Source organism: Seriola dumerili, unplaced genomic scaffold (assembly GCF_002260705.1).
Source record: "Seriola dumerili isolate Sdu_G_001 unplaced genomic scaffold, Sdu_1.0 BDQW01000468.1, whole genome shotgun sequence".
Lineage (NCBI taxonomy): Eukaryota > Metazoa > Chordata > Actinopteri > Carangiformes > Carangidae > Seriola > Seriola dumerili.
This window is the reverse complement of record NW_019174723.1, coordinates 5270538-5282672: the sequence shown is the minus strand read 5'-3', so window position 1 is coordinate 5282672 and position 12135 is coordinate 5270538. Positions and strand designations below refer to the sequence as shown.

Below are 12135 nucleotides of genomic sequence, written 5' to 3'. Positions count from 1 at the left end.
ACGGACATATGGCCATTAGTAAAACCAGAGTATCCAGAAAGAGCATTAAACCAACCTTATTTGAAGAGGGCTGGTCCTTCAGAGCAGCAGTGTCTTTTACAATAGGGAGTTCCATTGATATTTTGGCTGATTAGTAAAGTGTCTTCTGTCAATTGTCCTAACTTCAAAGACAGTTACATTATTCTATGTAACATCTAACAAATCATGTTTTCACGTGTGCAGTACAGTTTTAGATTTTAGTTTAGGGTTTTGCCCACAGACTACAGCTTCCATTCATTTACAAATGGTATGAAAATCTGAGGAATCTGAAACACTGAAAACAATCAAAATCATTTGTGTTTACATTGTGTTTAAGCGTGGCACTGGTTTACAGACTTATCTAAGTTTGCTTCCAAACTGAATTTAAACTAAAACCATATAAACGTGAGAGGAAGCAAATGGCTGCTTGGAGAAACAAGCTACATCCACAAAACTAGCTAAGGGGCTAAAAAGTGCAAAACCACCATTATGATTACTCTAACTTTACTTACTAGATAGGTTTCTTCTGCTATTTTATGTTTGTTTGTCGCCATTGTCCTTTATTTGTCACTCGCTAACTAGCTAAGCTAAGCTAGTCTAGTCTAGTCTTACATGTCCGGTAGCCATCATTATTAGCAAAAACTAACCAACTCTCCCAGTTGTGTTTAAAAGAAACTTTCATTACTGGAGTAAAGTCAGATTGAGGCTAGTTTCCAGACCAATTACACTTTTGATGCGGCATATTTATGATATGCTGATACTAAATACCTCACACCTGTTCGTAGTGAAGCCCTCTTCCATCACACAAACTGACAATTAGCAGATGTGTATTCCGCGGGAGGCGCTGTTTTACAAATTTGAGGGGAAATTGGCCGCCACAACCTCTTTCTGTTAGTAAAAAAAAAAAAAAGTTTTAAAGTTTTACATATATTGCCCGACAAAAGATATATAAAAGAGAGAGGAATGTGAAGATGTAGCAGTTCCCCTTTTTCACTTCTTCTTGCAATCCTTTTGGAAACATGAACAGGTTTCTCTGGTTTTGAAGGAAATTTTATTTCCTGTCACATGCTGCCCCCTGCTGGTCACAAAGAGCTACAGAGAGGGTGGATTTCTGTTACTAATGTGAATACAGTTTATCCTCCAGTAGTCTGTAATTGTTGTGGTTCATTAAGCATAAACTGGATGTTGAACTGTGAACATCTAAGTTACACATTTTGTAGAAGTGATGTAAAAATGTTAAGTCTGTGACAAATTTTGGTTTCATATCCAACTAGATGTAATCTATTTCTAACCTTTTTGCATTGTTAATCTGCGTGAACGTGTCTCTGTAAAACCTCACCATACAGTTTGTCTTAAAGCTCAACTGGATCTTTTCTCCAGCTTTATCACTTAGAGTTCATGAGCAGCACATATCACCTACACAGCATGGTGAATAGTCAATAATAAACCACTGTGTATCAACATTTTTAGAGTTATTGGAAACTTAAGTTCACAATCCAGAAACATCTCATGTATCAAAATTAACATTATATTTCTCATATGCATCTTTTCTTCTATCACTGTACTTTGTATCAATACCTGCACTTACTGGTGAATTTTACATTAGAACATTTGATGCACAGATGATGTTGACTTTACACAGGACTCGGATAAAACATTTTTGACCTGACAAAAAACCCCTCTAAGATAATAACAATAAACTTAGCATTTGTCTGTATACCTTGGCAGTTAACAAATGAAAATGCTGACCACATAGTCTGTCCTCATCTGGATATCTTTACAATTTTAAACCTAAAGTTAACCAGTTTATTCCACTGCTTCCACATCTTGGTGCAACAGAGGAAGGCTGTTGAAAACTGATGACAATCCACTGACTTGAGATTGTTAACTGACATACTTGCTGTAAGGAACACATAACCTGTTCATGCCTTTCAAGAGTTATTAAGAAATTACAACAATGGCAACAAAAGTTTTTTTTTCCTCCATTTTATTTTACAAAGTCCCCACAGCTCCAGCGTCACACTCAAAAGGTCCTGTAAAACAACAGCCAGAAAGGGAAAAGGGTTTTAGTTGCCAAATCCAGTTCAGCAGATACAGATTCTATACTGATAAACATCCTGCCTGAATTTACTCAGTTAAATTTCATATGGATACAATACACAGATTATTAACCCCTGTATTTATGCATGCATGCTTCAACTGTAATTTTAGGACAGGTTCTTACTTTGCGACAATGGTGTCATTCTTTGCCAGCCTCAGGATAGAGTCATCAGACTCACCCTGTAGAAGGAAAAACAACAATCTGTTATCTCCGTGCAGATGCAGGTTTCCAGTACAGAGTACAGGGTTGAGACTCCATCTGGGTCAATAACCTATAAATTATTGAGAATTGTCAAATTCTGAGGGAGCAATTCTGTTTTAACCAGCTTTTCTAGCCTTTACAGTACTGGGCACATGATGCTATTCAGTCAATCATTGTGACTCAAGTCATCGAGTGAGATACACGAACAGGAGAGATGAGTCTGAGAAATAAGTGGGGGAAGTTGGACATATGCGGGAAAGAAAGGGAAGTTTTAAGATTTGCATTTTCAAAAGCTCTCATGATGCACTTATTATAGCCCTTTCAATTATTAGAGAAGTTTTTTATAACCCAGTCGCTAGGTTGATAATTTAGAAAAGTGTCACCATTATAAAATAAATCTTAGGAGGTCCATGTCAAGATTGTTTTTTTATATATAAACACATCAGTATGAGCCTCAAAACCAGTGTCCCTGCACACCTGCCTAATTCTGTCCTTAAATAATTATATCTGAAATTACTAAATATTCCAAATTATGTTAAAACACTACTTTCTATCATTAATTAATTAGCAGGTTCCAGAATAAATCACACCCTAGTTAAATACTTGACAAAAAGAAAATAGAAGTTAATGCACACTTGGTACACTGATATTATGTCAAAAAAAAAAAAAAAAAAAAAAAAAAAAAAAAAAAAAAAAAGAAGTGAAAAGAAAAAAGTATATTTGACAAACCAGATTTGACATATTTAATCTACCAGTACAGTTTTCTAGATAGGGCAGATTGATGAATAATTAAAATCATGACTTCACCCCATAATTAGAACATTTTACATGAGTCTCCAAGTAAAGATAATCCTGATGACTTTTCTGTCCATGTGTGGCAGCAGGCAAAGTACAACACAACAGACATTCAGCTCCAACTTACCATTCTGCGGATGGCGCCACAGATAGCGTAGGTCTTGAACTGACCGTTGAAACGACCGGTCACCTTGTCAACCTGCAGAGGACAGAGCACAGAACAACATTTATACTTCAAAACAACTGCTGCAAACAGGAAACTTGTGGGTTTTCTGCTAATTTAAGCTGTTTTGTGTTAATACTCAAGTTCTTAAACTTCACAACAGTTTTGCATCTCGAAAAAAAAAACTTGAAAACAGGACAACCTGCCAATATCTGAAAAGTACGACACCAGTGGTTTGGCGGGTTACAGCTACTAACCCCCAATCATAATTCATCATAACATTTTCACCATTTACAAACGCATGCTTGTATGCATGCATGTATTTCAGTGTAGACCTTTTACCCCTATCTGTATTTCAACTTAATCAGCAGACAACAATGTAACATATACACAAATTAATGCAGGTTTAATCTTCACTGTGATGGATTACACATGAACCATGCTATTTGATTTTCATTAAAAAAAAAAAAAAAGTTGCTGCATGTGAATGGCAGGGCAAATATAACAAAAATCTCCAACAAAATGAGCATCCTGTCTGAGCCAACTCACTGACTACATTCACAGACACCAACAGAATCAACATACTGACATTTTGTTCCAAGTCTGTGGGTTTCTAACAAAACTGTTCAAGCCCGTTCAAGCCCGTTTCCAGGTTGCAGAGCTTATTTGATGACTGTCCAACTTCACATTACGCTGCAATAGTAGCATTTCCCTCAACTATTCAACCTCACTGCCCATAGTGGCTGTTGTGGTTTACTCGTTGAAGCTAACTGCCTGCAAATTTTATGTGTTAGCAACTGGTAACATCCACAAATAAAGCAGAACATATCTTTAATGTGACTAAGACTTAAGTTCTTAAACAGAAAAGATTTTTACCTCAGCAATGTTAATCTGAATGGAGGCATGGTCCTTGGCTCCAATGATTCTGTTGCTAGCAGAGCTGCAATACACAAATAGTATTATTAGTATCACCATCATTGTAGGGTTTCTGCAGGGGCCACCAAGATTAATTTATGACTTTTTAAGACCTTTTTAAAATCACTTAAAACACACAGTTAAATGCATCTTAAATAATGATGTATCCCAGAAGCATTATTTTAATAGTTTATCATCAAATCACATCACAATTTTCCGTACTTACCCAGCAGTAGAAAACTGCTGTATTAGCCGCATTAAACGGATCTTAAATCTCTTTTTTTTCAAATTTTTTTGCAAAAATTGACATTTGCCAGTTAAGAAATTTTGAGCTTCTTGGTAATGTAATGCTATGTTTATAAAGTGTACTGGCAGCCAGCAATCTGAGGCTTTGTATTCATATTCAAGAAGCTTAAACATAAAACAAATAAATACTTGGCAAGTAAACATTTTTGCTTGTGGTGCTGATGTCTTCAAATGTCTTGTTTTGAAAATCCGAGTGCAAAAACCCCAAAAACCTCCAAATACTCACTTTACAATCAAGTGACATATAAAAAAGTGCAAATCTTTATAGTTGGCATTTTCACTAGTTTTGATTGAAAATTATGAAATGTTTCAGCTCTACTGCCAAAATAGTTTTCTAAATAACATTATAGCTTGGTTAAAATAATGATTTAATAATAAAATAAAATGATAACTTTCAGGGCCACTGAAGGAAAGTCAATTTAACACTCTTTGAGACTGCAAGACTTACAGATACCCTGTCTTTCATACTGTCACACTGCTCCCAACATGAAACAAAGCTTTCAAACTGAGCCTCAAGGAAAACTCAAAACATTTTCTTTTGCTAGCCAGGTGTATTTTCCACTGTGTAACCACAGACAGTTCCCCCAAAATCCTCCACCCCAATATAAATGTTTAGACACTCACCATTTACGTGGGACGTAGAGGTCCACAAACTCACCAGCGTCGTTCTGCATGGTTAAAAGGTTGTATAGGTGGTCGCCTACAAATCTGAAGGAGACAAATACCAGATTAAAAAGACATCAGGAGACCAGACGCGTTGTCTCTGATGCTAACTAGAAACCGTAACCCTGCTAACACACAAACTAGCCCATATAAAAAATAAGTTTTAACAGCCACGTGTCTTTTTTAATAAAATTCAACGTTAAACAGCAGAAATTACCACTGTAGATATAGAAATTGCAACTTTTTCTGAATGTGACTCAACGCTGTTCGCCAGCTAGCATCAGTTAGCATAGGGAGCGCACAGCACGGCCGCATGTGGCTGCTCACACTACTCGACAAACGTCTGTTATTTACGCACAATTTCTGCGATAAACACCATCGACACACAACCTTCAGTCACACAGTAACATTAACTTTGACGAACCTCAAAGAAAAAACGGCTATGTGCGGATATATGAGCAATTTTAAACGTTTTAAGACGAGAGCTCGCCAGAAACCCACCGTATACGACAAATGGCCGACAGGAAAGGAAGAGTCGTTGACCAGGAAATAAAAGTATCTCTGTGTGACTGTTAGTGTCGCCACCTGCTGGATTTACGAATTGAATTAAATGCACTAACTGGCGGAAAGGATGTCGATACTCTGTCCAGATACTGTAGTTTAGGTTACGCCCATTAGTTCAAATTAAGGGAATTTGTAATGCTACATCATATTATGATATTTCAGACAATGATGTAGATGGAAGCTTTGTGACAACAGTTTGAAAGTCCTTTTCATGTTTAAATGTGACAAAATATTACCTTTGTGCAAAATGGTCTTCGTCGGTCTTCACTAATAATTTTATTTATTTATCAAAAAAACTACGATAAGCAATTTAGGAAGTAAAATTAGACGTTCAAAATAAAATCAAACAAAATAAAATTGAGTAAAATACCCCAAATATAAAACAAGAAAATAACCATAGGAAAATAAATTATATCTCATGTCATAAAATTTGTTATAAAATTGAAACCAAAAGAATGGAGAAAACAAATATTGCCAATATTGTTCAGCGATCACACATGGGTGCAATGTGTAATCTCCTAATACTTCTTCTACAGATAATTGTTTTAAGCAAAAATGCCACGAGTTCCCTAGTACCAGCTTCTCAAAGGTGAATGTTTGCTAGTTTTTTTTCAGTTTTCTGTGGTTGTAAACTCAACAGTTTTACATTTTTGACTGTAAAGTAATGTGAATATGTGAATGATTGGCATTTCCCCTACTTTCTGACATTTTAAACACTGAACAATCAATTGATTACTAAAAATATAATGATCATAATTGCTGGTTGCAGCCTTGTACTAAGAATAATACTAACATTCCGAAAGCATGGCTGTCTCAAACTCCTAGGTGGCCCTGAGGCAAAAATGTCTTGTTGGGCTCCCATTGACCTCCACTGTAAGTGGCTCTTTCATAACTCCCTCAGACACCCAGAAACCAACTAGTACTCTAAAACTGATGTTGGGCAATAAAGCTTGACTCCTAGTCAGTGTTCCAGATCATCCCAAAGGCGTTGGATAGGGTTGGAACAGGAAAGTGCCTTCCCCAAAATGTTAGGGTCTCTTCATTAGAACTAAAGGGCATAGCTCTGATCATGAGAAACAGTCCCACACCAAAAGTACATAGACGGCGGTGAGTACCATGTTTTGGTGTATAGGTAGGTACAAATGTTATTGTTTCTAAAAGATAGATATAACAAGTCCAACTAATGTCGATTTAGCATGAATTTATTAAATTTTAGTAAGGGTACAGTAAACACAAGCATGGTAACAATCTAGAATGCACATAATGCATAATCATTTTCACATTTGTTTTGAACACAAATATTCTGAGCGTATTATATTGTTGTTATTTCAGATTACATGATACATGTAATATATGTGTGATATTCATAGGCTGCATATCACATCTTACAAAGCATGTAGAAAATTGCATTTCCCCCACGAAAACACATCGCTCTGAAGTGTTGGATACTGCCAAAAATGCAGCAAAGTATTACATTTTTATCACATGTAAAAAAAAACATGTTCTAGAGTTCAATTATGTCACTGACATACATACAACTGCGGCTTTGACCGTTTCCACAACGAAATTATATTTAGCCCATCACAAAGGGTGAAATTATTATATACAGACGGGTGACAGGTGAGATTTTGGAGCGACATGTTAGACAGCACTCTCCACCACCATCATCAAAACACCAAATGAGGGAATATCTTTTGGAGGAAGGGTGTCCATCCCTCCAGTAGAGATCCAGAGAATCAATGCCAAGGAGCACTGAAGCTGTTCTGGCAGCATGTGGTGTCTAACTAAGACACTTTATCATGATTTTTTTCCTTTAATTTGTCACCTGTCTGTATCTATACTGTATATAATCATAATCCATCAATAAATAAATAAACAAATTAGATATATGCACATGGATAAAAGTAGAGGTATATTCAAGAGCTTGACCAAAATAGACCAAAGCTGAGTGGTCTACTGATGCTAAAAATGTAGGTTACTGAAAAAGGTACACCATGATCTAACTAGTCTTCCTACAGATAAAACAGATGCTACGACATCAGAAACTATGACTTGTTCTGATGTCCTGTGGTCATTGTCACTATTTAGTGACACACGTACATCCGACAGCAAGGTTGTATGGACACCTGCACCAGACATCACCATTGCCTGCCACATGGTTCCGCCTCCTCTGGTAGACGTAAATCCGGAGGTAGATGGGCCTGGCGATCATGCCCGTCACATTGCAGTCCTTGCACACAGCATGGGTAATGGCATAGGGTTCTCTACCTTGTTCATAATTCTCACTGAAAAAAAGGGGGAAAAACATGTCAATGAATAAATGGAGGCATATGTGGAAGCAAGAGAGGCAAACAAACGATGAAAATTATGGATTTCAGCTTTAATACATTTGCTTGTTCCACAACAGTTGCATCAACTACTGATTTGTTCTGTATTATTTTAGACAAATTCCCCTGCAAGTCTGCAACTACATTTTTTAGCTACATTATTAATTATAATGATTTTGGTAACCCTGACTTTACATCTGACACAGACTCATCCTGTTTCAACATCAGAAAGGTGAAGTGATGTTACTGTCACTTTCCATGTGAACAGCCAAGTGCAACATTATGAATGCCTGAGACACCTGCCGGAGAGACTATCTGTAAATTAACGTCTCTGACGACCTGCCTGTCTGCAGTCACTCAACGGATGAGACAGTAATACTGTTGGCTGGCGCCTACGTCAAAAGAGATGCATTTTCTACCAGGCACGGACACTTAAAACCAGCAGAATAAAATGGAAGTAACAAGTCTAGGAGTAGCTTTAGACTCTGATCTAAGTTTCAAATTCCACATAATTAAAGTAACCAAAACAGCTGGTTTGGACTGGTCTTCCAAAAAAAGTCAAACGAGAAACTACACCTAATTCAGAACTCTGGAGAGCGCACATTACTCCTGTACTGGCTACACTACACTTGCTCCCTGTATCCTTTAGAATTGATTTTAAAGTCCGTATACTTGTATACAAAGCTCTTAATGGTTTGGCAACCTCTTACAACACTGATGAAGTGTCCCTCCATGAGATGCTCTACAGCAGATCTTCTAAATATTCTGAATGACAACTGAAAACATACCTGTTCACAGCTTTTAATTATCTCTTAGAGTTTTTTTATTATCATATAATATATAATTATATTATTAATTTCCAACAACACTTTGTTCAAACCAGTTCTGTTTGAGCATAATGCAACCTTCAGTCTGGTTGGAAACCTTGGGACATCAGCATAAAATAAAAGAGCTGTTTTAACTTTTATTCATTTATACATCACTATTTGTTCAATTAGTGAAGAAAAGCTCCAACAAAGTAAGTTTAATTGTTTAATTGTATTTGAGTAAGATGTTCTCTTCCTCTACTATTTCCTGACCAACACAGAGAAAACTCACGTCAGGTTCCAGGGTGCAATGGAAGTGTGTTGGAGGTCTGACACATGTTGGAAGCGTGGCTCTGCATATATGTCAGTGTCTTTGCAGTGCTCTGGACAGACCGGGCTGCTGCACGCTGTCCCCGTTAGTACAAGTAAGAGCTGGAAACACAATATAGATATTGATATATTTTAGAGTCACATCATCAGTCTTTCACTTTCACAAAAAAAAAACAGCTAAATAACTAGCAGATAACTTTCTGAGATCATGTTCCTCTTGGCTGCATTCCAAATTTCTGTTTTCTTTCTTTTCCTGTCTTCACTAGCAACTACCAAATAAAAAAAGCCAAATAATAATCTTTAAAAACGTTAATCATATTGTTTTGAAAAAAATCTTCTCATTCTACCTGCTTTTATATATGCAATAAGTTTTAAGTTTTGTTTTGTTTAATGAATTCAGTCAAAATTATTCTTGGAAGACATTTTTAAGTTATTTTCAGGCCTTGCACAGTATGACACTTAGGTGTCCTGTTGGGCCAACTCACTGCTACTTGACCAGTCAGGATCAGGACATCTGATCTCTCTTTGGAAGCAGAAGACATACAGTCTAACATTCTCACCCTTCAAGTATTTGCAGGCATGAACACTAAGGTACATAAACAAAAAGCCTCATAAAATCACTCAAATTCTTAGACTGGTACAAAGTTTTTAGTCTACAGTGAAAAACGTTTTGGAGTACTTACCACAAGAGCAGCGAAGTTCATAGTGATGATGAAAAAGCAAATGCCGCTGCCTTGAAATCTGAATGAAACAAGACCCGCCTTTCCTCTATTAGCTTGTATGGATGAGTGTGACTGTGTTGGTGGTATCCTCCCTCACACAGCTGGTGGTGTCTACTTCTCTCTCTGCGCACCTTTGCTGTTTTATCCACTGTTGCAGTGGTGACGAAAGAGCACATTTGCATAAGGGAAAACAACGCAGGCGGACAGGGGTCAGTACCAAGAATACAATGTTATCTCGATTTCATATTCAGTTTTTGACTTCTTTATATTGTGTGTGTGTATTTTGTGTGTTGTTTTTTTTTTTTTGGCTTGATTTAGTTTGAACCTCCAGGGTTTCTACAGGGTCTTTAAACAGTGATAAATTCAATTTAGTAAACATCAGGCCGTGAAAGTCATTAAAATGTCCATAGTATGAATTCTTAGGTCTCACTCTCAAAATGAATTAGCAGAACTTAAAGTTTTGACTTAAAACCAAAACTTTCAATAACTTCAATAATATAACTTGCAGGGCTTAATATAGTGAACTTTCTAGTCCATTTTCCTCTTGGGGATTTTATATTATACAATTCTACTTCAATCTTTAATTGATTTTTAGATTATTTCATATTTGAATTCCTTACTGTCTGAAAAAGTAGGATGAGTATATAAAACACACACAACCAGACTAAAGGACAAAAGAAAACTCATGTTCAGTATCAGTGTACATTAGATTTAATCGCCTTTACTTTAACATGTGGTTTTCCTGATAGACTGGTTCCAGGCAACAAACCACAAAAGCCACAGGGAACACTGAGAGGGATTGCTCCTGGGGGCGTGGCGGGGGATGCCGCTATAGAACAACTCAGCTTCTGCTGAACTTAACTCAGGGGAAGCCTTCACAAAACGCCTACACGGGAGTATTCCCTGTTCACACTATCAACAGGTCTGCTGTCAGTGTGTCATGGCGGATCACCGTTTCATCATCAACTTAACTTTCTCCCTTACTCCCAGTGAGTAAACTATGGGAGTTAAGCATGACAAATCAATGATGAATCACGCAGTAGCAGAGGTTAGAACGCAAGCAGAAACTGGATTTGGAGCCTAATTGTTTTGAGTTCACAAGAAGAGGTGTGAACTAATCTGTGAAAACAGTGACAATCATGGGGTCAACTTTTTCTCCAAGACTAAAGGGAACCCCATACAGTGCATTACAGTCCTTACACTACTTTGCTTGTTTAACTGAAACTGTCAAATAAATATAATGGAGAAGAAAGTACAGTATTTTCCTCTGAAATGTGGTGGAAGTGGAAGTATAAAGTAGCATAAAATGGAAATACTCAATTTAAGTACAAATACCTCCAAATTGTACTCAAGTACAGTCCTTAAAGTAAATGTAGGCTACTTAATTACTTTCCACCACTGCTAATACAATTACTCAGCCTTCAGCACACATGGATTTTAATATTCAATAACCCAACCAGATAAAACAAAGGAGGTGACTATCATAAAAGCTGATATCAAAAAGGTAAAAGATTAACTAAACCACTACCCCCACACAAGACCTATTAAAATTAAATAATAAACTATATATTGACGTCAAAACGTATCTCTACAACTAAGCCTCCATTGTCTCACTGCTCATGACTGAACACCAGTGTTTGCAAACATTAGATAATATATGACATCTAATATTGGTAATAAAATGCCATGAAAGATGTGCTTTCCACTAGCTAACATTAGTTAGCTAAACTGTAACATAAGGCTAAAGTTAGAAACTAGCTGACATTAGGGATCATCCGTAGACAAAGTAAAGCGTAGTCGTCCATGTAGCTACTGCTACATCTATCTACAGTGCCTCAATTTGCTTGTGCAACGCACGGGAGCAGAGAAACAGAAAACTCACATCAGGTTCCAGGGTGCAATGGAAGTGTGATGGAGGTCTGACACATGTTGGAAGCGTGGCTCTGCATATATGTCAGTGTCTTTGCAGTGCTCTGGACAGACCGGGCTGCTGCACGCTGTCCCCATTAGTACAAGTAAGAGCTGGAAACACAGTATAGATATAGATATATGTTAGAGTCACATCATCAGTCTTTCACTTTCACAAAAAAGCCATTTACTGTCAAACAACTGTGTTTCCCCTTTTTGAATCATAATGACAACAGAAACTAGCCAAATGACCCTGATCAAAAGTTTACATACCCTGGAGATTTTGGCCTGATAACATGCACACGAGTTGACTCAA

The 12135-nt window shown here is 37.0% G+C and overlaps 1 protein-coding gene across 2 annotated transcripts; it reads right to left on the bottom strand.

The window, feature by feature from the left end:
* Nucleotides 1–1989: 1989 nt before the first annotated feature.
* On the bottom strand, nt 1990–5752 carry rps21 (ribosomal protein S21). 2 transcript variants are annotated; one of them, XM_022763456.1, is made up of 6 exons: nt 5664–5752; nt 5124–5207; nt 4155–4218; nt 3243–3314; nt 2243–2298; nt 1990–2051 (listed from the first exon to the last, which is right to left on the bottom strand). In XM_022763456.1, the coding sequence occupies exons 2-6, from the start codon at nt 5171–5173 to the stop codon at nt 2042–2044; spliced, it is 252 nt and encodes an 83-aa protein (XP_022619177.1). In that variant the 5' UTR covers nt 5174–5207; nt 5664–5752; the 3' UTR covers nt 1990–2041. The 2 variants fall into 2 exon arrangements, with proteins under 2 accessions (XP_022619177.1, XP_022619178.1); XM_022763457.1 differs by lacking the exon at nt 1990–2051 and having other exon boundaries at nt 2239–2298.
* Nucleotides 5753–12135: the final 6383 nt, after the last annotated feature.